The sequence below is a fragment of the Piliocolobus tephrosceles genome, chromosome 13 (genome assembly GCF_002776525.5).
Source record: "Piliocolobus tephrosceles isolate RC106 chromosome 13, ASM277652v3, whole genome shotgun sequence".
In the NCBI taxonomy this organism is placed as follows: domain Eukaryota; kingdom Metazoa; phylum Chordata; class Mammalia; order Primates; family Cercopithecidae; genus Piliocolobus; species Piliocolobus tephrosceles.
In genome coordinates, this window is record NC_045446.1 from 45,552,831 (window position 1) to 45,575,681 (window position 22,851).

Genomic DNA, 22,851 nt, shown 5'->3' on the forward strand with positions numbered 1-22,851 from the left:
GTGGGGGTCACCCCAGGGCAGAAGGAGGGGTCCAGAGCAAAGGTGCTGACCAACAAGTCCTTACAAGATGCCAGAACCTTGGGTGGGATCCAGGGTCCAGGCATGCGGGGTGTGCTACAGATGATGAGAAAACAGGGTGGGCCGGACACGGTGGCTCACACCTGTAATCCCAGCACTTTGGGAGGCTGAGGGGGGCAGATCATGAGGTCAGGAGTTCGAGACCAGCCTGACCAACATGGTGATAACCCCATCTCTACTAAAAATACAAAAATTAGCCAGGCATATGGTGGTGCACGCCTGTAATCCCAGCTACTCAGGAGGCTGAGACAGGAGAATTGCTTGAACCTGGGAGGCGGAGGTTGCAGTGAGCCGAGATTGCGCTACTGCATCCAGCCTGGGTGACAGAGAGAGACTCTATCTCAAAAGAAAAAAAGAAAACAACAGGTGGCTGAAGCAGCCCAGATAGAGGTCCTTGAGAAGAGGTGGCCATACTCTCCGGTCACCCTCAGGAGCAGAGACCTCCCCACAACCCCTAGAGGATGGGCCCTCCTACTCTTCTACCCAGATTAGGGAGATGGGGCTGTTGAAGTGGGAAGAAGGAGGAGAGCTAACATTTCCCGGTCCTTCCCCAGGGTGGCCTTGTAAAGATACTCAGGCTGTGTATGAACCACACATAGGAGTGCAACATGAATGGCACCCCCTGGATTTGTGTAGCAAAGCAGCAGATCCCAGAGGCCCTCCCCAGTTCACCCCGTCCCAGTCCCTGGAAAATACAGACCTGTTGCTTTGCTCCCTGAGCCCTGCTGGACTATGCATGCACATGTACCTGAGTGTGTGCCTGTGCACACACACTATCCTGAGCCCCTCAGCTCAGAGAGGTCCCCAGCAGCAATGAGAGCCAAAACCTGTACCACAAGGGAACAGAGAAAGTACCCCTGGACTGCCACCCTCAGCCTCCTTCCTGCCTGGCCTTCAGTGTTTCCCCCAGCCTGGATCCAGCTTTGTTTCCCACCTCCCTTCTCCACTGCCCTCCCCCTTACCCCCTCCCTCCCGCCCCCACAACCAAGCAGTGTGCCATCGAGCTGAGACAGCTGCAGAGCCTGAGTAAGGAATCACCCCCAGGGGGCCAGACATTTAAGGAACAGATGACACTGGTAGCCTCACTGTTGGGGCAAAGGAAGAAGGAGACGGGCCACCATACAGTCCAGGCACTAGCTGAGCCTCCAAAGCCGTGGACAAATTTTGGGAGGGACTGGTCAGTGCTGAAGGTAAGTCTCCCCTCCTCCCTCAGGAAGGGGACAAAGCTGACCACCTTCTGAGCCCAGAGGGGACTATAGGGTAGAGAGCAGGAATAGGGACAGGGGAATAGTCTCAGAACCCAAAGGTAGAAGCAGCCCAGGCAGAGATATATTAGGGGGTGGAGGGAGGAAATAGAGCTTAACCCCTAACTACCTGGTTTAAAGAAGGCTTTGGAGCCCTCTGGGACACCACTGGACTGGAGTCAAGAACCAGGAGTCTAGTCTGAGTGACCTTCAACAGGGTCATTTCTTTCAGACATCAGATTCCTCATATACAAAATAGGGCTTTAAAAACTGCAATGCTGGGCCGGGCATGGTGGCTCACACCTGTAATCCTAGCACTTTGGGAGGCTGAGGTGGGCGGATCACGAGGTCAGGAATTGGAGACCAGCCTGGCCAACATAGTGAAACCCCATCTGTACTAAAAATACAAAAATTAGCCAGGCATGGTGGTGCGTGCCTGTAGTCCCAGCTACTTGGGAGGCTGAGGCAGGAGAATTGCTTGAACCCGGGAGGCGGAGGTTGTGGTTAGCCAAGATCGCGCCACTGCACTCCAGCCTGGGCAACAGAGCAAGACTTCATCTCAAAAAAAAACAAAAAACAAAAAAACTGCAATGCTGGCCAGACGCTGTGACTCACACCTGTAATCCCAGCCCTTTGGGAGGCCAAGGCAGGCGGATCAATTGAGGTCAGGAGTTCAAGACCAGCCTGGCCAACAAGGTGAAACTCTGTCTCTACTGAAAATACAAAAATTAGCTGGGCATGTGGCACACACCTGTAATCCCAGCTGCTGGGGAGGCTGACGCTGGAGAATCGCTTGAATTTGGGAGGAGGAGGTTGCAGTGAGCCGAGATCGCACAAAAAAAACCGCAATGCTGGTTAAATAAAACATGGAGGGACATCCATGCATTGAGATAACATGGTACTCTGAATAGGAATGAGGAAACTCTATCATCTGGCATGGAAAAAGTCTCCAAGACACATTAAATGAAAAAAGAAAGGGTCAGAATAGTGTGTATAATGGGCTACCTAAAAAAAAGGAAGATGATAAGAACATATGAGTTTTCCTAGTTGCACGATGGAGGTCTAGAAGGAGCCTAGAGACTGGCTACCTATTGCAATGGGGAAGGTTGTAAGATAGACACAGGAGTGGGAGGGAGCCTCTCCATATGGATTTTTATATTGTTGTATTCTTTAACTACGTGATTGAATTACCAGTTCAAAGAAAAATGTAAGGAAAAACTAAACCTTTGCCTTTACCATGTCGCAAACACAAGCAGAACTGTAGCAACGTTTTGTCATCTGTTTTAGCATCCGGGTTCCCCGGGGCCCAGGAATAAGAGCCACAGCTTCCTTCTAAGGCCCACTCCAGTATGGCTTAGTCAGGAAGTTCTTTCTTAGGTCTGACTGCATTCCCTCCTGATGAAACATCCAGCACTGCCTCCTTAGTGCCATGTAGCTATCAATAGGTATCCTCAACTCCCTCCAGGCCTTACTTGGTTGGCTGGGTAAGTCTAAGCCCTAGAACCCCTCCCTCTGAGACCTTGGAATAGTTTGGAGTTGCTCAGTGAGAGGACAGGACTATTGGGTCTGGTAACTAACCAGGAAAAGGGAGCTAGGAAATGAAGAAAAGAGAGCTTGACTGCTCTCCTGGCCCTCTCCTGTGTGCTTCCATCTCCTCTTATGTCTGAACACACACATAACATCTCTGAATCTCCCTCCTACTCCCTGTCTTGTCCTTCATGGCCTCATCCTCTCCCCAGTCTCACAGGTGAGTGCCCACGCCTGCTATCACCATGACAACCATTCACAGCCAGCAGATGCTGCAGGAGCACGTGTCCACGGAGTTCTCCAGCTCCACCACCCACGTGCAGACCTTCTCCCAGACAACCAAGATCGTGGGAGGCAAGTGGCATGGGGGCAGGGAATGGATTGGGAAGGGCAGCTATTCTTCCTCTATACCTATTCCTTGGGTGGCCCCAGTTGTGCCACTAATGGGCCCCTCAGGAGCCCACAATACCATCAGCAACCCCCACCCAATGTGTGCTTCTAATCTGGGCTTTGTTAAAGCTTCAGCCAGCTGGATGTACACCACATATCAGATCTCCAGGAAAACAGCTTAGAAAAGATCAGTCGTGTGGATGTGTGTGAATGATTGATAAGCTCTTAATTGCTGAAGGAGATCCGAGCCATAGGTGAACGAATTGTGTCTCCAAAGGTAGAACTTCAGGCATGGGGGAAATTAGGAGGGTAGCTACCTTCTCTACATATCAGTAATGCTGACCCTGCTCCACTTAAGAAATAGGAGACTTGGGGCTACCAGTGGAGAAAGAAGGTGAACATATAAACAGGAAGGTGACCTTAGCTTCCAGGCTCTTAGCCCACTGGGGCCAGACTTGGAGGAGGGCAGATCCAAGGGAAAGCTGAGAAATGGTCTCAGAGCTGAACAGAGTGTTTTAGTCATGTCTCTAGTGGAAAGAGATTAAAAGATGGCCAGGGGCCGAGACATTGGATACCCTTCTCACAGTCATTGCCCCTCCCTCAAAGCCTTAAATGGATGGAGTCCCTCAAAGTCTTCTGTGCACAGAGGTCAAGGCCAGATAAATACTCTATACCAACCAATACCTCCTGGCCAGTGAGGCAGAGCAAGTGGAACAGCTGGGACTCAAGGCATACAGTCTAGACCAGAAGTTCCAAACTCAAGTGATTTATAGCAGTGATTCTCTGCCCTGGCTGCACATCAGAGTCACCTTAGAGCAGGGGGTGGGAGGAGGGCAAAAATACGGCAGTACCTGACTCTCACCCCAGACCATTCAATCAGATATTTCTTACAAAGTTCTCCATGGATTATAATGTGCAACCAAAGCTGTAGACCACTGACCAACAGGGCCCAGGCAGGGAACATAAATGCAGGGAAAAGACTGGGGTAAACTAGATGGTATATCCCATCTAAAGGGGCAGCCACTATTCACCTCCCACTGACTGTTGCCATATGGGAATACAAGTCCAGTGTTGAGAATCCAGAAATCTGAATTTTTATGTGAAATCTTTCTATTTCAGATGTAGGGCTACTTTTTTGTTTAAACATTGTGGAGGTCACATAAAAGACATCTGCAGGCCAGGTGTCCCCTGCATTCTGCCTGTTTGAGACCTCTGGTTCCTATTTAAAAGCAGGCCATGAGAGCTTCTTAACACACTTTTCCCCCTCTGTCAGATTAGTGGGATACTAAAGGCACCTACTTCAGTGGGATACTGTGGAAATTAAATAAAATCACCTCTGATATGTGCCTAGCACAGTTCCTGACTCAAGGAAAGTGTTCCATGATTCAGAGCAATTGTTATGAATTGATAACTCACCAGCCAAGATTTTCTGTAATTTTATGCTGCAAAAAGTTTTTTGTCTTCCAAATATAAAATTATATTTCCACATTGAAGATGTGCTTTCAGATAAGGATATTCCCATATATAGCCCCACTGGACTGGGAATGTGTCCTGTCCCTCACTCAAGAATCACTACTGCCAAGGCAGTGAATGCTGAACCCACAGAATGGCAGGGAGAAAATCTAGGGCAGAGCTCAGCCAAGCTACAGACCTCCCAGGCAGAAGCAGGCCTAGCCCCTCTTAATGCTACTGGGGGACCAGGACTTCCAGGAGAGAAGCCTAAGAGACCAAGAAAATTCCAAAAGAGAAGCCACCTCTAAAAAAAAAAAAAAATAGGACTCAGGGCTGTGGCCCCATAAAGGTAATGGACCACTGAGGTGTGGGAAAGGAGTTCGCGTCCCCTGGTGGTTGAAACTTGCCATAACACAATGGCCCATCGACGCACCCTGCTTTCTCCCCACGTAGCTGGTCCTGCTCCCCCTTCCCTAAATGCCCTTTGTTCCCATGCTCCACCGTCCCCTCAAGAAAGCTCAGTCCTCCCATCGCGAGCTGGGCTTCTACCTGGAGCCCATTCTGACCTCTCGCCTGCCTCCACAGAGGAGGTCGTGACGAGGAAGTCCTCGAGCACAGTGGAGTTCTTCAGCTTGGTGACTCGGAGCTCCAACATCCCTGCGGGCGACAGCGTCCCAGAGTTCGTGGAGAAGCCTCACCCGGTCACCGCGCCCGAGGGTGTGTTGCTGCCCATGGCTCCCCGGGCCCCCAGTGCTTCGCTTTCTAATCGAGTGTCCCCACCCTCCCTTCCACCCCAACGCCCTCCAATGCTAAACCCTGGCAGAGCCTGCCCGAGGGGTCCTCCCCTGCACGGGGCCAGGCCCAGGTGTCTGGGAGGAGGCGGGGAGCCGGCAGAGCGTGGCAGAGGCTCTAGCCTAGTGGCTAAGAGGCGAAAACGCGTCCTGTGCTCATCGCAGGGGACAAAGCCGTGTTCCGAGCCCGGGTGCAGGGGAACCCCAAACCCCACATCTCCTGGAAGAGGGAGAGCGGCATCCCCATCAAGGAGTCCGCCAAGATATTCTACGACAGCATTAACAAGGAACACGTGCTGAAGGTGCGGGGGCCGAGCCCGAGTCTAGTTATGGAGAAGGCCAGAGGCAGGGACCCCCAGGGCGTGCCACCAGTCTTCTCACCAATAAGAGCCTTAACGGCGGCCCGAGAACTGCAGCAGGATAAGAGAGGAGGAGTCAGGAACTGGGGTGTGGCCCGAAAGAGCAGAGGACCCAAAGTCCCCCCAGGGCAGAGCAGAGCAGGGGCAGAGCCAGAACGTGGTGGGGCGGGGCCCAATGGAAGTGAAGGGGCGTGCCCACAAGGCGAGTGAGCCAAAAGGAATGCGGGACCAAGACGGTGGCCTAGCCATGGAGGGCGGGACCATTGTGGGTGGAGAGGTGCCGGAGGGACTGGTCGTAGAGTAGGGTTGAGGGTCAGAGGCTCTGGACTCTCCAGCTGAACCCTCTAGAACAGCCTCCCCAAGGACAGACCATCCTTAGGTCTAACCAGCTTCTGGATCACTTTCTGAGAGCTGGGCCTGCCCAGCTGCAACCCCTGGCTCCAAGCCCTTCGAGGAAAGAGAGGGATGGGTCACTGAGAGATCTAGGCCTATAATTACTTCTGATCCTATAATCACTCGGATCCTGGCCCGATTTCCCGTTGTGAAAGGCAAAGAGCCTCCTTTTTTCCCCACAAACAGAAGTAGTCTCCTCCCAAAGACCCATCATCACTGGACTTTCAGCCCCGCACATCACATAGGAGCTGCCCCGGGTCCCCCTACTGGCCACCTCTTACACAAGCTCATTCATTCAGCAGACACTTTCTGAGAGTCTTGGTTTCTGAGAGCCTAGCAGGCTTCTGCAAGCACCATGCAGACAGGTACCAAATCAACCTTACTCACCACCGCTCCTTCTGGGGCTCAGCCCAGTGCCTGGTACAGAGGAGTAAATTGTATTAAATCAAGACTCAGCAAGATGATGCCAGAAACTGCAGATAGAGTTACAACGCAGGGGAAGTCCTGCCTTCTGGGAGCTCACAGCCAAGGGGGAAAGTCTGATGGAGAAGCAGACAGTTTTATTGCTATGGAATCAGGCTACAAACATGCATACTCACACTGACTGCTAGCTGGTACCTCCAAATCATACAGGCTGCTCAATCCTCCATACGTATACCCAACACTCAGCTCCTATTGTCCCCTTAAAAAAAAAAAAAAAGGCCTCCTTCCTTATCTCACAGAAAGTCTCCCTGTGGTTCCTTTTCCTTCCCCTTCTAATGGCTGGATTTTGATCCAGCTGGAGCCACTGACTTCAGATGACTCTGACAACTACAAGTGTATTGCAAGCAATGACCATGCAGATGCCATCTATACTGTATCTCTGCTGGTAACAGAAGGTGAGTTGGCCCCTTCCTCTTGGCCTTGCTTCTTAGGGGCCAGACTCCCCCTGTCTGAACCTGTCCCTCTGTGTGTCCTCAGGTCAAGAGAAAATGGACTTCAAAAAGATGCTGAAGAAGCGGTGAGGCTGGCAGGTCCCTCTGCCCAAGATATTGTCTCCTCATCCAGGCTGAAGCCTCTCAAAGGCCTCTCCACAGGGCCCTAAGTTCCAAGAATCCATGGAGTAGGGAGGGGTTTCTCAAGGTTGGGAGAGGCATTGTGTACAAGCTTAGTCCCTTCCTCCTTCTCCTAGGGCACCCCCTGCTCCCAAGAAGAAGCAGAAGAAGGTGGCAAATGAGAAAGAGATGCTGGAGATTTTGTCCAAAGTGCCCAAGAAAGACTTTGAGAAGGTCTGCATGGAGTACGGTTTCACCGACTTTCGGGGGCTGCTCAGGAAGCTCAAAGAGATGAAGAAGAAAGTAGAGGTGGAGGTCAGTACCCTGCAGGGAGCAGGGGCCTGCAGGCTAGGGGCAGGGCCTCACCCAAAGTGCTAGTGCCTGTGTATTTCTCAGCAGCCAGGTCTCCCCAGTTCTGCACACACATACTCAGAGGCATACTCTCTACTATGAAAGCAGCAAGGGAGCACAAGTCACCTTCCTTCTAATTCTGTCTTTATCACTCCCTAATATACTTGCATGGACCTTGGAGTCAGATAGACCTAGATTCAAATCCCAGTTCTAGGCTGGGTGCAGTGACTCACGCCTGTAATCCCAGCACTCTGGCAGGCCAAGGTGGGTGGATCACCTGAGGCCAGGAGTTCGAGACCTGCCTGCCAACATGATGAAACCCTGTCTCTACTAAAAATACACACACACAAAAATTAGCTGGGTGTGGTGGCGCACACCTGTAATCCCAGCTACTTGGGAGGCTGAAACAGGAGAATCGCTTGAACCTGGGAGGCGGAGGTTGCGGTGAGCCAAGATCATGCCACTGCACTCCAGCCTGGGTGACAGAGCAAGACTCTGTCTCAAAACAAACAAACAAACAAATCCCAGTTTTACTGCCTTATTAGCTGTGTGAACTTGGGCATCTCTCTGAGCTTCAGTTTCCTCATCTACAAAATGAAAATTATACTTCCTTCTTTCATTTGTTTGTGTGTTGCTGCTGTCATTCACTGGTTCACTCAACCAACTCATTAAGCATCTACATTGGAATTAGAGAATCTATATACTAGGCCCAGGTACATAGTGACTATTCCATGAATGATGGTTTTTTTTTTTTTTTTTTTTTTTTTTTTGCTCATCCCCCATAATATTCCTCTCCTAAATCTTTAAATTGATCAGTGGAGCAGTGCAGGTTGTTATCTAATTAGCCTAGTCATTTCTCCCCATATGCTTAAGAGTTTCTCCAGGATTGAGGATACAGTCTGGGCAGGCTTTGGGTACCACTGACACTTGACATTTTATTATCATAATCTCTCAGGCCATCCGGATTCTGAAGCCCCTGGAAGACAAAGAGACCAAGGTTGACACCACAGTGGTCTTCGACTGCATAATGGAGCTGAAAGACCCCAATGTCAAGATGATATGGATCAAGGTGGGGGATGCCTAGCCAGGGTCCGCCTTGGCAATATCTCTTCCTCTCTACCCCTTCTCTCACTATCTATAAGCCTTAGCCTCTCTTCCATCCTATCAAGAGGATGCCTCCTGGTATTGTTGAAAGAGGCTGGAATTGGGCTCTACTGTTAACTGTTTCACCCCTTTGTTGTGTGATGTAAGACAGTCACATTCCTCCGTCTATGCCTCAGTCTACCCATCTTTAAATTGAAAGGCTTGATTAGACAGTCTTAAAGGTCACTGAAGATCTTTGCCTCTAAGGGAAAGCATCTAATGAACTCGTGCATATTAAGAGCTCGGGCCTGTGAGGAGGCCTGTGGGGAGGCAGGGATCTTGGATCCCACCAAGCCAGATGATGAGGCTATAAAGATCATAGGAACCTCTGTGTGTCTTGAGGGTTGGACATGCACCCTCCAGCTTAGGCTGGCACTGGGGAATGGAGACCTCTGGAAGCCTCCTCCTAAAGCCCTTCATCAGCTTTTCTACCTGTTCCATGAGGCAGGGTACTGAGCCACTGAGGATCCAGTACTCCCTGGGCAAGTACGATGTGAAGCAGATGGGCACCAAGTACATGCTGGTTATAAGCAACGTGAACATGAACGATGCTGGCATCTACAGCCTGTCCGTGGGCGATAAGCGGATGAGTGCAGAGCTCACAGTGCTGGGTATGAGTGGGGGCATGCAAGGGCACAAGGAGAACATGTCGGGTTGGAAGAGAGGAGTGGCCAGGGATGTGGTCCATGGGGATATTGAAGAGGACTATGGGACTATGCAAGAAAGGATTGTGTGTGGATGGGAGTCAATGGAGGGAGGAAGCATCAGATGTAAGGGAGAGGACTATGAGATAGTAAGTACCTTGGGGCTGTGTAGCATAGTGATTACGAACATAGACTCTAGGCCAGGCGTGGTGGCTCACACCTGTAATCCCAGCATTTTGGGAGGCTGAGGTGGGAGAACTGCTTGATGCCAAAAGTTCAAGACCACCCTGGGCAATATAGTGAAACCCTGTCTCTACAAAAATAAATAAATAATTGGCCAGGTATGGTGGCACACACCTGTAGTCCTAGCTACCCGGCAGGCTGAGACGGCAGTGAGCCATGATCCTGCACTGCTCTTTAGCCTGGGCGATGAAGCAAGACCCTGTCTCAAAAAAAAAAAGTTAAAAAAAAGAACACAGACTCTGGAGCTAAACTACTAGAGTTCAAATCCCAGTTTTGGCCACTTATGAGCTATGTGATTTAGGTCAAGTTATTTAACTTCTCTTTGATTCAGTTTCCCCATCTACAAAATGGGGAATAATAGAATCTACCTATATGATAATCGGATGAATTAATATGGCTACAATGGTGCCTGGAACATATCTAAAACCATAAAAGTGCTTTTAAAATTGCTGTTACCGTTACTGGGGAGAAGACCACGTGAACATCATAGGAGGGGACTCCAGGTGAGAAGGGCTCGAAAACAAAACCAAAGGAAGGGTGCTTTCCCCCAGCCATGGGCTACAGGAGGCCAGTGACACGTGAGTCCCCTCTTCACCATTCCACCCCTCACGAGGGACCAGCCCAATCACTGCCCCTCCTACTGTTTGCTGCAGATGAGCCACTGAAGTTCCTGGGAGAGATGAAGCCTCTGAAGGTGACAGAGCGCCAGACAGCTGTGTTTGAGACCCGCCTCTCCAAGAAAGAGCCCAACTTTGTGTGGAAGTTCAATGGGAAGGAGCTGAAGAGGGATGACAAGTATGAAATCACAGTGTCCGAAGATGGTCTGACCCATACACTTAAGATTAAGGATGCCAGACTCAGTGACAGCGGCGAGTTCTCTGCTGAGGCGGGGAACCTGGTGCAAAAGGCCCAGCTCACTATTGACCGTGAGTCGTTGGGCAACAGCCTAAGGGGTGGGCTTTGTGACACAGTAACCTCCATGCAGGTGGTCATCATTTATATATCCATCTATCTATCCATCTCCTCTTTGCAAAGCCCTGTGATAGGTACTGGAAAGATAGAGGGATCTCCCCTCTGTTAAGTCCTAGTCTAGTAGGGGAGGCAGGTATGAAAATGAAATTAGAATATCAGTTATTATTCCAAGAGCCAAGACACACTGGGATCTTACTATCAGCTGTGAGATCATGGACCAAGAAAGTATTAGTCTATGCCTTTAATGTCATATATTACAGCACATCTGTGTCACTCTTGACTACTTATATTCTGCTATCACAACTACTTTGGGAATTTGCACATAATGTAGGTACACCAATGAGCATGTCATACATCTGAACCGCACCTGGAATCTATATCACATGGAATCATCACCGTTGTGATGGAGGGAGACACAAGGGCTGTAGAAGACCAAAGAAAAGTCATCACCTGGCAACGTCAGAAATAATATAATGAATGATGTCCAAGCTTTACCAAGAACTAAAAGGAGTTCCACTTTCAGAGAATGAGGGAGAGTAGAGAACATCCCCAGCAGAGGTAATAGCATGTATAAATGTCCAGACATTAGAGAGACAATGCAGGTATGGCTGGAGCTCCAAGGGGGCATTAGAGATATTGAGAACTGTAAAAGTTCTCACCCCATTTTACATATGAGGAAACTGAGACTCAAGAGAGGTAAATGAGTTTTATATAGCCAACTAGCAAGACAGGGCCAGAGCTAGGACTCTCCCTGTCAGGTACTTCTGTGAGTCACATATTGCACACAAACACATTCAATATCACAAGTTCTTGTGTTTTCTGGGGCCAGAAAGAGGGACAGGGCTCATGGCTCTGTAGCTGCAGAAAAAAGATGTTGTGGTTTGGGAGCAGGCCCAAGTGTCTGTCCGTCCACAGGCATCCCCATCAAGTTTGAGAGCAACCTCAAAAATGTACGTGTGAAAGAGAGGAGCCGTGCATGCCTGGAGTGTGAACTGACGTCCAAGGATGTGACACTGCGCTGGAAGAAGGATGGGCAGCTGCTGATGCATGGCACTAAGTACAGCATGAACCATGAGGGCAAGCGAGCAGAGCTGGTCATTGAGGATGCACAGCTCAGTGATGGTGGCGAGTACACCGTGGTGGCCATGCAGGATGGAGACCCTACTGAATACTACAGTACTGCCATCGTCACTGTAGAGGGTAACACCCGCCCTATCAATCCCCACTGACCAATCCACCTGACCCTAGCATTCCCTTACAGCGGACATCAATTGCCCCCCCTCCCACTACTCCAATCCTCCCGCAGACCATGACCAACTTGTGTCTCCCCACTCGGATCACCCTCACCTCCAATATTCTGACCATCTCTGACCTCCCATGCCCTGAACATTTATACCTCCTAGACACTATCACCCCCATCTTCCAGACTCTGTCCCAAATTTCCTGACTTCGTCCTTCACTTTCAGACTCTAACCATCCCCAGCAAACCTGATATCCCAGACATCTTGATCCCAACCATCTCCTACTACCTAACCATAAACCACTTTTCACAGACTCTGGCCACCGTCAACCCCCAATGACCCTATGTATCCTACAGTCTAGCATAACCACAACTAAACATCCCAACTCCAGTGACCGCCTGCCTCTTCACCATATATTTCCCCCTTCAACCCAGCATCCTAAGTCCCTGCTGACCACCCTTCACTAATCAATACCCCATTAGCCATCTCCCAGTTTTCCTGGTCACCATTTCCCAAGCCACTGATATTTCCCCATCCCCCTCCCACCTATTGCTCCAGTTCCCCCCACTGACCATCCCCCAATCACCTATGGACCACAATGGCAAGCCACCTGCTCATTATAAATTATTTTGATTGACACAGCACCCCTGACCAGTCCCATGACCATCGCCATCAGCCCTTTTCCCAGAAGTCCCTCCCACCCCAACATCCTGAGCCAGTACCTTGCCCACCTTTCTCCCCAGAGCGTCTGGCCACAGTGAAGAGCGGGATGTCTGACGTGCACGCAGCCACTGGGAGCCCGGCTGAGTTGTGTGTAGTGCTGAACGACGAGAAGGTGGAGGGTGTGTGGCTGAAGGACGGCAAGGAGGTCTGAAGCAGGGACCAGGGAAGGGGGTGAAGGAGGTAGACCTAGCCTATGCTCACACTCACGCCCACCCCTGGCCCCCAGATCACGGACTTGCCAGGCGTGCAGATTGTGAAGCAGGGTGCAGTGCACAAGCTCATCTTCCCCAGTATGGGCCCTGAGCACGAGGGCAAGTACACATTCCGGGCCAAGGGCGCGGAGAGTGAAGCCTCTGTATTCATCGCAGGTACGGATCTGTCCAAGGCAGGCAAAGCTCAACCATGCCTGGCCCACCTACAAGCTCATGGCTTCTCCCCCGCCCCATGGGCTCCTGCATGCCAATGCTCAAGCCTTCCCTGCCGCCCCGCCCCACAGATCCTCCTACCATCGACCCGTCAGTACTGGAGGCACTGGCCACACACCCCATCACCGTAAAGGTAGGCCACACGGCCCACATCAACGTCCCCTTCCGGGGAAAACCGCTGCCCAAAGTGACATGGTACAAAGATGGCATGGAGGTGACGGAGGAGGAACGCGTGTCCCTGCAGCGCGGGGAAGACCAGGCGCTGCTCACCATCTCCAACTGTGTGCGTGAAGACAGTGGCCTCGTCCTGCTTAAGCTCAAGAATGACCACGGCTCAGCCACAGCCACTCTGCACCTTAGTGTGCTGGGTAAGGGCAGGGCTGGGCTGGGCTGGGCTGAACTGAGGGCACCTGCTGCCCAGACTCAGGGCAGAAGGCAGGCTGAGGAGGATGCCAGAGATAGAGTTGAAGTTTGGGCTGGGAATGCACCTAGAAGGCTGGCTTTGCAGTCAGAAGCCCACTTTCTAACTTCCCAGCTAGCTCTTGGCCGAGTGAACCTCCCTAAGCCTCAGCTTCTCACCTAGAACAGGGTGATTTTTTTTTCTAGTATCCATTTCTAGTGAATTTAAAGTGCACAGCTAAGAACACAGGACATAATATACTTTCAGATATGTTACTTGAGTATTGTTATTGACTTGAAGAGGAAAACTTGATAGGAGGTAAGGTGGAAATGAGGTGAAAGACAGGTGAAATTGGCCAGACACAGTGGCTCATGCCTATAATCACAGCACTTTGGGAGTCCAAGGCAGGTGGATCACTTAAGGTCAGGAGCTCGAGGCCAGCCTGGCCAACATGGCGAAACCCGGTCTCTACTAACAATACAAAAATTAGCCAAGCGTAGTGGCACACACCTGTATTTCCAGCTACTCGGGAGGTTAAGGCACAAGAATCGCTTGAACCTGGGAGGCAGAGGTTGCAGTAAGCCAGGATCAGGCCACTACGCTCCAGCCTGGGCGACAGAGCAAGACTCTGTCTCCAAAAAAACAAACAAACAAACAAACAAACAAAAAGCAACAACAACAACAAAAACAGGGGTGGATTTAGGGTTGGAGTGAGGTTGATTGGAAAGAGTAGTGAGTTTGAAAGTGAAACAGGGTGAGGTGGGAGGTCAGATACAGCTGGAGACAAAATAATGTGGGAAAGATGGAATGGGGATTGGGAATGGGATTTGGGATTTGTCTGAACATGAGGATATAAGGAAAGAGATAAGGAGCTGGCCTGAATGTACTACTTATATTCAACATGCCACATACACGCCATCACCACCTCCTCCACCTGCATTTCCATCGAGCTGTGGGATGGGAAAGTTTGAGTTTCAATTCAGCAGCAAGACTGAGCACCTCCTCTATGTTCTCACTGCTGGCTACATAGAGATGAAGTATCCCCAGCAGTTCCTCAGTCCAAAAGGGGTGAAACTGGTAGACAGACTGTAATGATAACATAAGGTAAACATTGGTACTAGAAAGCACTGGTGTTCTCAAAGCTCAGAAGGGGAGAACTTGTCTGGAAGGGGACAGGGAGATCAGCTAAGGGCAGGGGACCCTAAGGTCTCTAGTCTACCCATTGCTAGGCAGATGGGAAACTCACGGGGGCAAGGATCAAACTGTTTGGGCAAGTCTTAGAAGGAGGGATGATGGACACAGGGAGGGGCAAAGGGTCCAAAAAGCTCAAAATCCAGCTATTCCTTAGTCTGGGCAGACTTTTGATGAGTGGGAGGAGGCTCTTCTGATCCTTTGTTCCAACGCCCCATTCTGAAGCTGTTCTCTGTCCCCAGACCGTCCGAAGCCTCCACAGGGCCGGGTGGAGTTCCTGGAGCTCTCAGGTAGTTGTGTGCACATGAAGTGGAAGGCCCCAAAGGACAATGGTGGACGACCTGTGACACAGTTCATAGTGGAACGGAGGGCAGTTGGCAAGAAGTCCTGGATCAAGATAGGCGAGGTGGATGGCAAAGTCACCAACTTCTCCACCAACAAAGTGGAAGAGGGAAAAGCCTACCAGTTCCGTATCCTGGCAGTCAATTCAGAAGGTGTGAGTGACCCACTGGAGATGGAAGAAGTGTTTGCAGGAAATCCCATAGGTCAGTGAGATAGCCTGGTGCTCAGTGGGGAACTCAGGGGTCAGCGTGGGGGCCTTCAGCCAGGGATGAACACTGATCTGTGGGGAATTCCACGGGAACATCTCTCTAGCTGTCTCATGAGATGGACTGATTCCAGAGTAAAAATAGAACATCATTTTTGGGTAGGAATTCTCAACTTTGTCCAGTCATATCACATGCACAACACACTCCCATGGGTACACCCAGGACGTACACAACTTCAGGGAACTGACTCCACTTCTTTCTCCATCCCAGAAGTCATCCCAGAATCCAAGTGAGCATGATGTTGCTATAGGGATAACCTTGAAACCACTCTAACTTTTTCCCCACAGAAAACCCTTGACAACGTTGGCATTTTAATTATAATTACAGGCTGGGCACAGTGGCACACACCTGTAATCCTAGCACTTTGGGAGGCCGAGGTGGGCGGATCACCTGAGGTCAGGAGTTCAAGACCAGCCTGGCCAACATGGTGAAACCCTGTTTCTACTAAAAATACAAAAATTAGCTGGGCTTGGTGGCAGGCTCCTGTAATCCTGGCTACTCGGGAGGCTGAGGCAAGAGAATTGCTTGAACCTGGGAGGTGGAGGTTGCAATGAGCCAAGATCGTGCCACTGCACTCCAGCCTGGGCAATAGAGTGAGACTTCGTCTCAAAAATAATAATATTATTATTATTACTGCAAGTTAATTACTTGCTATACCTCTCCCAGCTGATCTCTGAATCTCATCTGACATGAGGACAGTAGATTGAGAATAATGGGATTGGGGGTCATACTGTGGAAAAGTTTAAGTCACTGATTCTCAATGTTGGCTATACATTAGAATCACTTGGTTTCTTTAATAATGCTAATAATACTTGCCATTCACACCAGGCATAGAATATGGGTAGGTGGGACCCAGACACTAGTTGTTGTTAGTGGGGTTTTTTTGTTTTGTTTTGTTTTGTTTTCATTTTTGTTTTTACTTCCCACTTGATGCTAATACGCAAGCAAAGTTAAGAATCATTTGTGCCAGGCATGGTGGCTCATGCGTGTAATCCCAGCACTTTGGAAGGCCGAGACAGGAGGATCACTTGAGCCCAAGAGTTCAAGATCATCCTGGGCAACACACTGAGACCTTGTCTCTAAAACAGGAAAAAGAAAAAAGAATCACTGGTTTGAGTTTATTTAAGCAGGGGAAGCAGAAGTTAGCATGAGGTGGGCAACTATCTACATGCTTCCCTTCCTAACGTTTGTGCTCTCTCTGTCCCCCACAGAGCCTCCTGGTTTTGCCTCCCAGCCTCAAGTGACTGATGTGACTAAAGAGACTGTGACCATCACGTGGAATGTCCCTACCCAGGATGGGGGAGCCCCAGTGCTTGGCTACATTGTAGAACGAAGGAAGAAAGGCAGTAACCTATGGGTGCCAGTCAACAGGGACCTCATCCAGGGTGAGGTCCTTGGGACAGAGGCCCAGGAGGGGCCAAAGGAGGTCTTGCTGAGTGGACCCATTAACTGCTGACATAGTCCCTCCTCCAGCTCTTCTGGAAGTTTTAACAACATCCCATGACCTCCTCTTCTATGTCTCTCACTCTTGTTCTCACCCCATGGAGGCCTCTGGCCTCACGACCCCTCATCTTCCCATTTCAGGCACCAAGTGCACTGTGAATGGTCTCCTGGAGGACACAGAATATGAATTCCGAGTTATAGCTGTAAATAAGGCAGGCCCTGGACAGCCCAGTGTGCCATCCAGCTCAGTAGTGGTCAAGGATCCTGTTAGTGAGTATGGGGCTGCCAGGTCCTGACATATAATGGAATTAGCCCATTCAAAGTAGAGAAAGAATTTCTTCCCTGGGGAAGTATGACAGGAGGTATCACAGTCTCTACACTCTGGAAACTGCCAGTCTCATAGAGGGACAAGATTCACACACAAGAGAAAGTCAGCAAATAAAGATTGAGAGTCAGGGACAGTGAGGAGGTGGGGTACAAAAACGTTTTTTAAATTTCGTGTATTTCTAGTTAGGTGAGGTAGGAGAGGGAAGCTGAGGGTTGAGTAAGGGTGTGAGGTAGATGGTTGGAGGGTGTTGCATTTAGGAAGCAAGGTGAGGGTACTGCCTGGAAGTGGATGTGGTGGAGATGGTTGGGTTAAAGGCTGGGGTTTTGAATATAGAAGCTTTGAATGTGTGGGATATGTTGAATTTAAGGGGTATTGAATTTAAGGATGAAAGCGTTGAAACAGTAAGACAACTGAATTTGAATTTGGAGGTTGAGTGTATAAGATTAGGTACTCAGGGTGTTAACTGAGGGATCTGGAGCTAGAAGTAGTGAAAGATGGGGTTCAGGAGTATTGAGTGGAGATGAGTTTGGAGGGGGCACTGACTACATGTCTGTTCTACCCCAGAACCCCCAGGCCTGGTCCAGGACCTGCATGTATCTGATTCCTCCAACTCCAGCATTTCCCTGGCCTGGCGGGAGCCTGCAGAGGGAGACCCACCCTCTGGCTACATCCTTGAGATGAGGACTGAAGACACAAAGGAGTGGTCCAAGTGCACAAAGATCCCCATCTCAGGCACCTGCTACACAGTGGGAGGACTCACCGAGAGGCAAAAATACTTCTTCCGAATCCGGGCTGTGAATGAGGCTGGGGTTGGGGAGCCTGTGGAGCTAGACAAGGGGGTCCGTGCCATGCCACCACCAGGTGAGGAGACAGAGAGGGCTGGGGATTCATGCCCAACATGGTACCTCCAAACCTTCTCCTCTGGGGCCTCATCCCACAGGAAAATTGGATGATGCTATGATCATGAAAAAGTCATCCATAGTTATTGTGCCTGGACAAAGTTAGGGGTAACTTCAGGGGCACCCCCACTAAAGCAATCATTGTGTGCCAAATAGCATCCACTGTGTGTCAAAGTATAACCACCCAATGCGTTCTTCTTGCCCATTGCACACACAAAACCAGTTCACTGAGAGCACAGCATTGCAACAAAGAGTTTAATGGACACAAGGCCAGCCATGCCGTATGGGAGACGGAGTTATTACCCAAAATCAACTCCCCGAAAATTCAGAGGCCAGGGAGTCAGCAGGTCCAGGTGGAGCTATCAGTCGTCAGAAATGCAAAACCCTGAAAAGACATCTCAATGACCAATCTTAGGTTCTACAATAGTGATGTATTCACAGGAGTAGCTGGGATGTTGCAAATCTTGTGATCTCTGGAATAATGACTGATAATCTTTTATGTCTACACCTTAGCAGAATTCAGGCTCCTCACATCCTCCTAATCTGGTGGCCTTTCATTAGCTTCTCAAAGGTGATTTAGTTTGGGGGAAGGACTGTTATCATCTAAACTATAAACTTAAAAAATGTCTCTCCCAACGTTAGCTTGGTCTGAAACCAGGAAAGATTAAGGGCAGTTTGGAGGTTAAAGGCAAGATGGGGGTAGGTTAGATAAGATCTCTTTCACTGTCATAATTTTCTCACTGTTATAATTGTTGCAATGGCAGTTTCAAAAGGAGGTGTTAAGAATATAGAAACAAGACACATGACTTGCCTTCCAGGGTCTTGCGTACTAGTAGAAGGAGACAGACAAGAAAACAAATAAATGTTTCACAGTGTTGCAGGGCAGCTAGATGTCATATGGCCTGTAGTGGGGGCATAAAAGAGGAGAGGCTGGGAAGGCTTTGATGAGGAGGCTTAAAGCAGAGTCTTCTTGAAAGAGAGATCCATGCCTCCACCTCTGTCTCCTCCATCTCAGCTGCACCCAAGTTTGACCTCAGTGCCCGGCTGAAGAGTCACATGGTGGTTCGTGCTGGGACAGCCCTCTGCATCCATGCAGCCTTCTCCGTGAGTTGACCCTGACCCTGACCTCCATACGCTCTCCACATAACCAAAATGGCTATTGTAGCCATCACAGTCTCTGACTCTGACTCTGCCCCTCACCAGACCCCTAGTGCGACAGCCTAGCGGGAAACTCCTCGACAATGGAGGAAGGCCTGCCCCCAAATATCATCTGCGTGACCAATTGTGCCATCTCCTGTCACTACGCAGGGCTCACCACCACCTGACGTGATCTGGCAGAAAGATGGTGTTCCCACCAAGGGCCAAGAAACAATTACCAAGAGCAAAAACCACTCCCAGTTCCTCATCAATAGCGCCAAGCGCTCTGACTCGGGGGTGTACCGAATCTTGCTTCAGAATGAGTTTGGAGAAGCACACTATGACATCCGTGTGCGCGTGGCAGGTATGGAGAGAAGGCAGAGGCCTCCAGGACCCATCCCTGAACACTCTCCAAAGGACAGCTCCCCAGTGCCGCTTGAGTTCCTACCACAGGAAAGTTGTGCCTTAGGGTCATGAAGATTTCTTTGACAACCCAGAGCAAAACTTTATCATACAGAGTATGGTCGGCAGAGAGAGTAGAAATGAGTGAGAGGCAGGAGGGACAAATGGAGATGAATCCATTAAAAACTAGGGTGACCACTTAAAGAGAGCTGGGAGCTTTAAAATGAAGCTCTAAACCCCCAAAGAAGGAATGGATTCACTTTTACTGAACAGTAACTACATGCCAGGATCTTTACCCATTATTTCTATGAAATAGTCATTGTTAGCTCTATTTTGCAACTGAGGAAAGAAGTCTCAGATAAGTAACTTACCCCAGGTCACAAGGCTAGTAAATGGCAAAGCAGACTTTGGAAATAGTTTTCCGACTCCAGGACACCAGCTGCCCGAGACTTGCCCCATCTTATCTTCCATCGGACTTGGCAGATGGCTGGGTTGGGGACACAATACTTCAGGTCCCCCAAGGTCACTGACAGATCTTCCAACTCTTCCAGATTTCCCTCGGCCCCCCACAAACCTACAGTTGTTTGAGGAAGTCCCCAACACAGTGACCCTGACCTGGAACCACAGCCCAGATGTGCAGGAGGACAGTGAGGCTCACTACGTCATCATGAAGCGGGATGCAAGCACCGCCACCTGGTACACGGCAGCCGAGCGTGTCTTCAGCAACAAGTACACAGTGACGGGGCTGCTCCCAGGCAGGAAGTATTACTTCAGAGTGGTGGCTCGGAATGAAATCGGTGACAGTGAGCCACTTGACTCCAAGGACACCTGGCTCATCAATAAGGACCAGAGTAAGTCTGGGTGCCCTGATGGTGGGGATGACATAAGGATCGCAAAGGGTACCCAAGAGGCAGGATAAAATCTGAAAACCATTGAGATAGAATGGTTAGTATCTGGGACGCTGCGGAGAGAAGGAAATGTTGGCTTTCTTCGGGATACTTAGGGGTGAGACTAAAGTGGAGGTGGGGAGTTACCTTTGGGGGCGGAGACGGTGGAGGGGCTGCAGAGGGACTTAGAGCGCAGACGCGTTCTGCTCTGAGGGGAGGGTCTAACGGGGCAGAGAACAGGGGAGGGCTCTAGGGAGCCAGGATGATGTCTGGGATCCCTGGAGACTAGGGGTTAAGGGTGGGGGCCGCGTCGGGAAACTCGAACTGAGGAGCTAAAGGGATAAGACGGGAGACTGTGGACGCTGATATGACGTAGGGGAAGCTTGGAGGCGGAGTTAAAGGCTGGGAATAACAGGGTCCAGGAAGCTGGCGCTGGAATGACATCTCGGCCCCGGGTGTATGGGAAAACATGGCTTGGGTGGCAGACCCCTGGAGTGGCTGGGGAAGGGGCTGGGGGGTCCGGGGGAGGTCTGGGGGCTGGTGGGGAGCCCTTAGGAACCAGTGTAACATTGGGCCCCCAGAGTTGGTGGCGCTGGGAATCTGGCCTAGGTCCTGGGGGTTCCGTGTAAGCTGAGCTCTAAGATGTGGGTGGTGGGTGGGGGCCTTGGGGCGCGCTCACGGCCCGCCCCGCCCGCGCAGTCGAGGACCTGAGCGCCAAGCTCAAGCCCTACGAGAAGAAGGACTGGCGCCAAGCACCGCGCTTCCTGAGGCCCCTCAAGCCACACACGGTGCTCCGCGGCCAGGACTGCACCATGACCTGCGCCTTCCTTGGGAACCCGCGACCCACAGTGACCCTCTACAAGGGCGACGTCAACATAACGGCCAACTCCAAGTTCTGGTACAACTCCACCAGCGGCGTGTGCACCCTCGTCATCCCCACCTGCACGCTCAAGGACAGCGGCGATTACAGCGTGCTGGTGGAGAACGAGCTGGGCAAGGACCGCAGCAGTTGCATGCTCACCGTCTATGGTGAGGGCACCGCGGGGTCCGGCCTCGGGGAGGGGGAGAGGCGCAAAAGGCTGGTCTTGTGGGCCATTGGTCAGCTCTTTTTTTAGCTGGCACCGTTTTTTGAGCAGACTACCAACGGGTGGTGCAAACATTCTTAATTGGCCACAGTTCTTACCACTCTCCCATCCTTTCGATGTCATTTGTTATATGCCTGGTCCCTGCAGAGATGAGAGTTCTCAATCCCTAGATAAGATGTGGTTTGCAACTCTTGGTGAACCTAGACCTGCCTTCAAAAAAAAGATACTGGTGATCAGGATTCAACCAGACTCACCAATCACGATCTCTCTGGCAGGGTTCTGGAAATAACCTTTATGTTTACAAAATTTTGCGGGTGATTCTGATGTGCAATCAAAATTAAAACTGGTCTAGGATAAGGGCAGGTGGGGGGGAACAAATAAGGGGAGGAGCGAAGGGAACCCTCCCTTTTGTACATGCATGCCATGTTTCTACTCATGTGTGCACACATCGGGGGAAGCATTTTATTCCTTCCCAGTCTACTGTCTTCATAGCCACACAGCTAGCAGCGTGAACTCTAAATGCAAAGCTGGCCTGCCTTGCTGTTGCTTAAATTTCCCCCGGCTTTCCTTTCATGGTAAAATCCCAAACCAACAAGGTTTCCCCCTCCCCCACCTCTCATCTCATCTTCTGCTACTCCTGAACCTTCCATGACACTCCATTGCTGTGGTCTCCATGGTTACAGACCTTTTTTTATCCAGTTATAGATGCCTTTCTTTGGGGAAAGGATCTTGTCCTGTTGCTCTGTCTCTCGAGTGCTTAGCTAAGTGTCTGGCACTCAGACAGTATCTCCAGAGAAGCTGCTGAGCTGTGTAAAAGAACTAGGCCAGGGAAGGCACTGTGGGCGCTATCCAGCTTTCATTCCACAGCTAAAGAGATCCCTGATAACTCAACTCTGGTTGTAAGCACAGCATGTGGGCCCAGGGCCCTGGCTCTGCCACTGACCAGCCATGTGACCTTAGCAAGCTACCTCATTGAGCCTGTTTTCTCATCTTCTTTATAGGACTGTGAGGTTTAAATGAGATAGTACAGAATTGCCTGGCACATCTGGCAAATATTAACTGGTAGATAAATGGCAGCTCTCGCCCCTTCCGCTCTGCCAACCCAAGATTAAGGGTCCGAGGGTCCAGCTCCTGGTTTCCTGCATAGGAAGTCCAGCAGTTTGGAATTTCCCTGGTCCCCAGCATCATTAATATAATGAATACTTGCTTTGCTCTTTCAGACAAAGATGATAAGTCAATTGTAGCATCCATCACCGAGAGTCTGCAGAAGAAATCAAAGCACCTTATGTGAGCTCCAGCCCAGTCCAGGCATCAGGAGGCTGTTATGATGTGGAGCTTCTTGGCCGGTCCTCTGCATGGCCTGGTGGAGGAAGCCCAGTTTGCTCTCTGGTGTTTGTCAATGTAAACATTCAGGGAAGGGATGGGGCAATAAACTAAACTCATCCTTTCCTGTTCCTGAGG

The 22,851-nt window shown here is 50.4% G+C and overlaps 1 protein-coding gene across 1 annotated transcript; it reads left to right on the forward strand.

The window, feature by feature from the left end:
- The first annotated feature begins 1,162 nt into the window (after positions 1-1,162).
- IGSF22 (immunoglobulin superfamily member 22) lies at positions 1,163-22,837 on the forward strand. Its single transcript, XM_023230872.3, has 23 exons — positions 1,163-1,268; positions 3,062-3,203; positions 5,277-5,408; positions 5,648-5,784; positions 7,013-7,112; positions 7,195-7,234; positions 7,406-7,583; positions 8,575-8,688; positions 9,211-9,373; positions 10,303-10,575; positions 11,537-11,821; positions 12,606-12,730; positions 12,812-12,953; positions 13,082-13,378; positions 14,844-15,146; positions 16,421-16,594; positions 16,794-16,922; positions 17,545-17,841; positions 18,895-18,983; positions 19,188-19,380; positions 19,970-20,269; positions 21,005-21,334; positions 22,611-22,837. The coding sequence occupies exons 2-23, from the start codon at positions 3,095-3,097 to the stop codon at positions 22,679-22,681; spliced, it is 3,981 nt and encodes a 1,326-aa protein (XP_023086640.2). The 5' UTR covers positions 1,163-1,268; positions 3,062-3,094; the 3' UTR covers positions 22,682-22,837.
- The last annotated feature ends 14 nt before the right edge of the window (positions 22,838-22,851 follow it).

What these genes read in the sequence shown, in the direction of transcription:
- IGSF22 (XM_023230872.3), top strand. Translation starts at nt 3,095, where the DNA reads ATGACAACCATTCACAGCCAGCAGATGCTGCAGGAGCACGTGTCCACG. An exon ending in TGCAGAGCTCACAGTGCTGG is followed by an intron (nt 9,374 to 10,302) that starts GTATGAGTGGGG and finishes TGTTTGCTGCAG; the next exon opens with ATGAGCCACTGAAGTTCCTG. An exon ending in TCTGCACCTTAGTGTGCTGG is followed by an intron (nt 13,379 to 14,843) that starts GTAAGGGCAGGG and finishes CTCTGTCCCCAG; the next exon opens with ACCGTCCGAAGCCTCCACAG.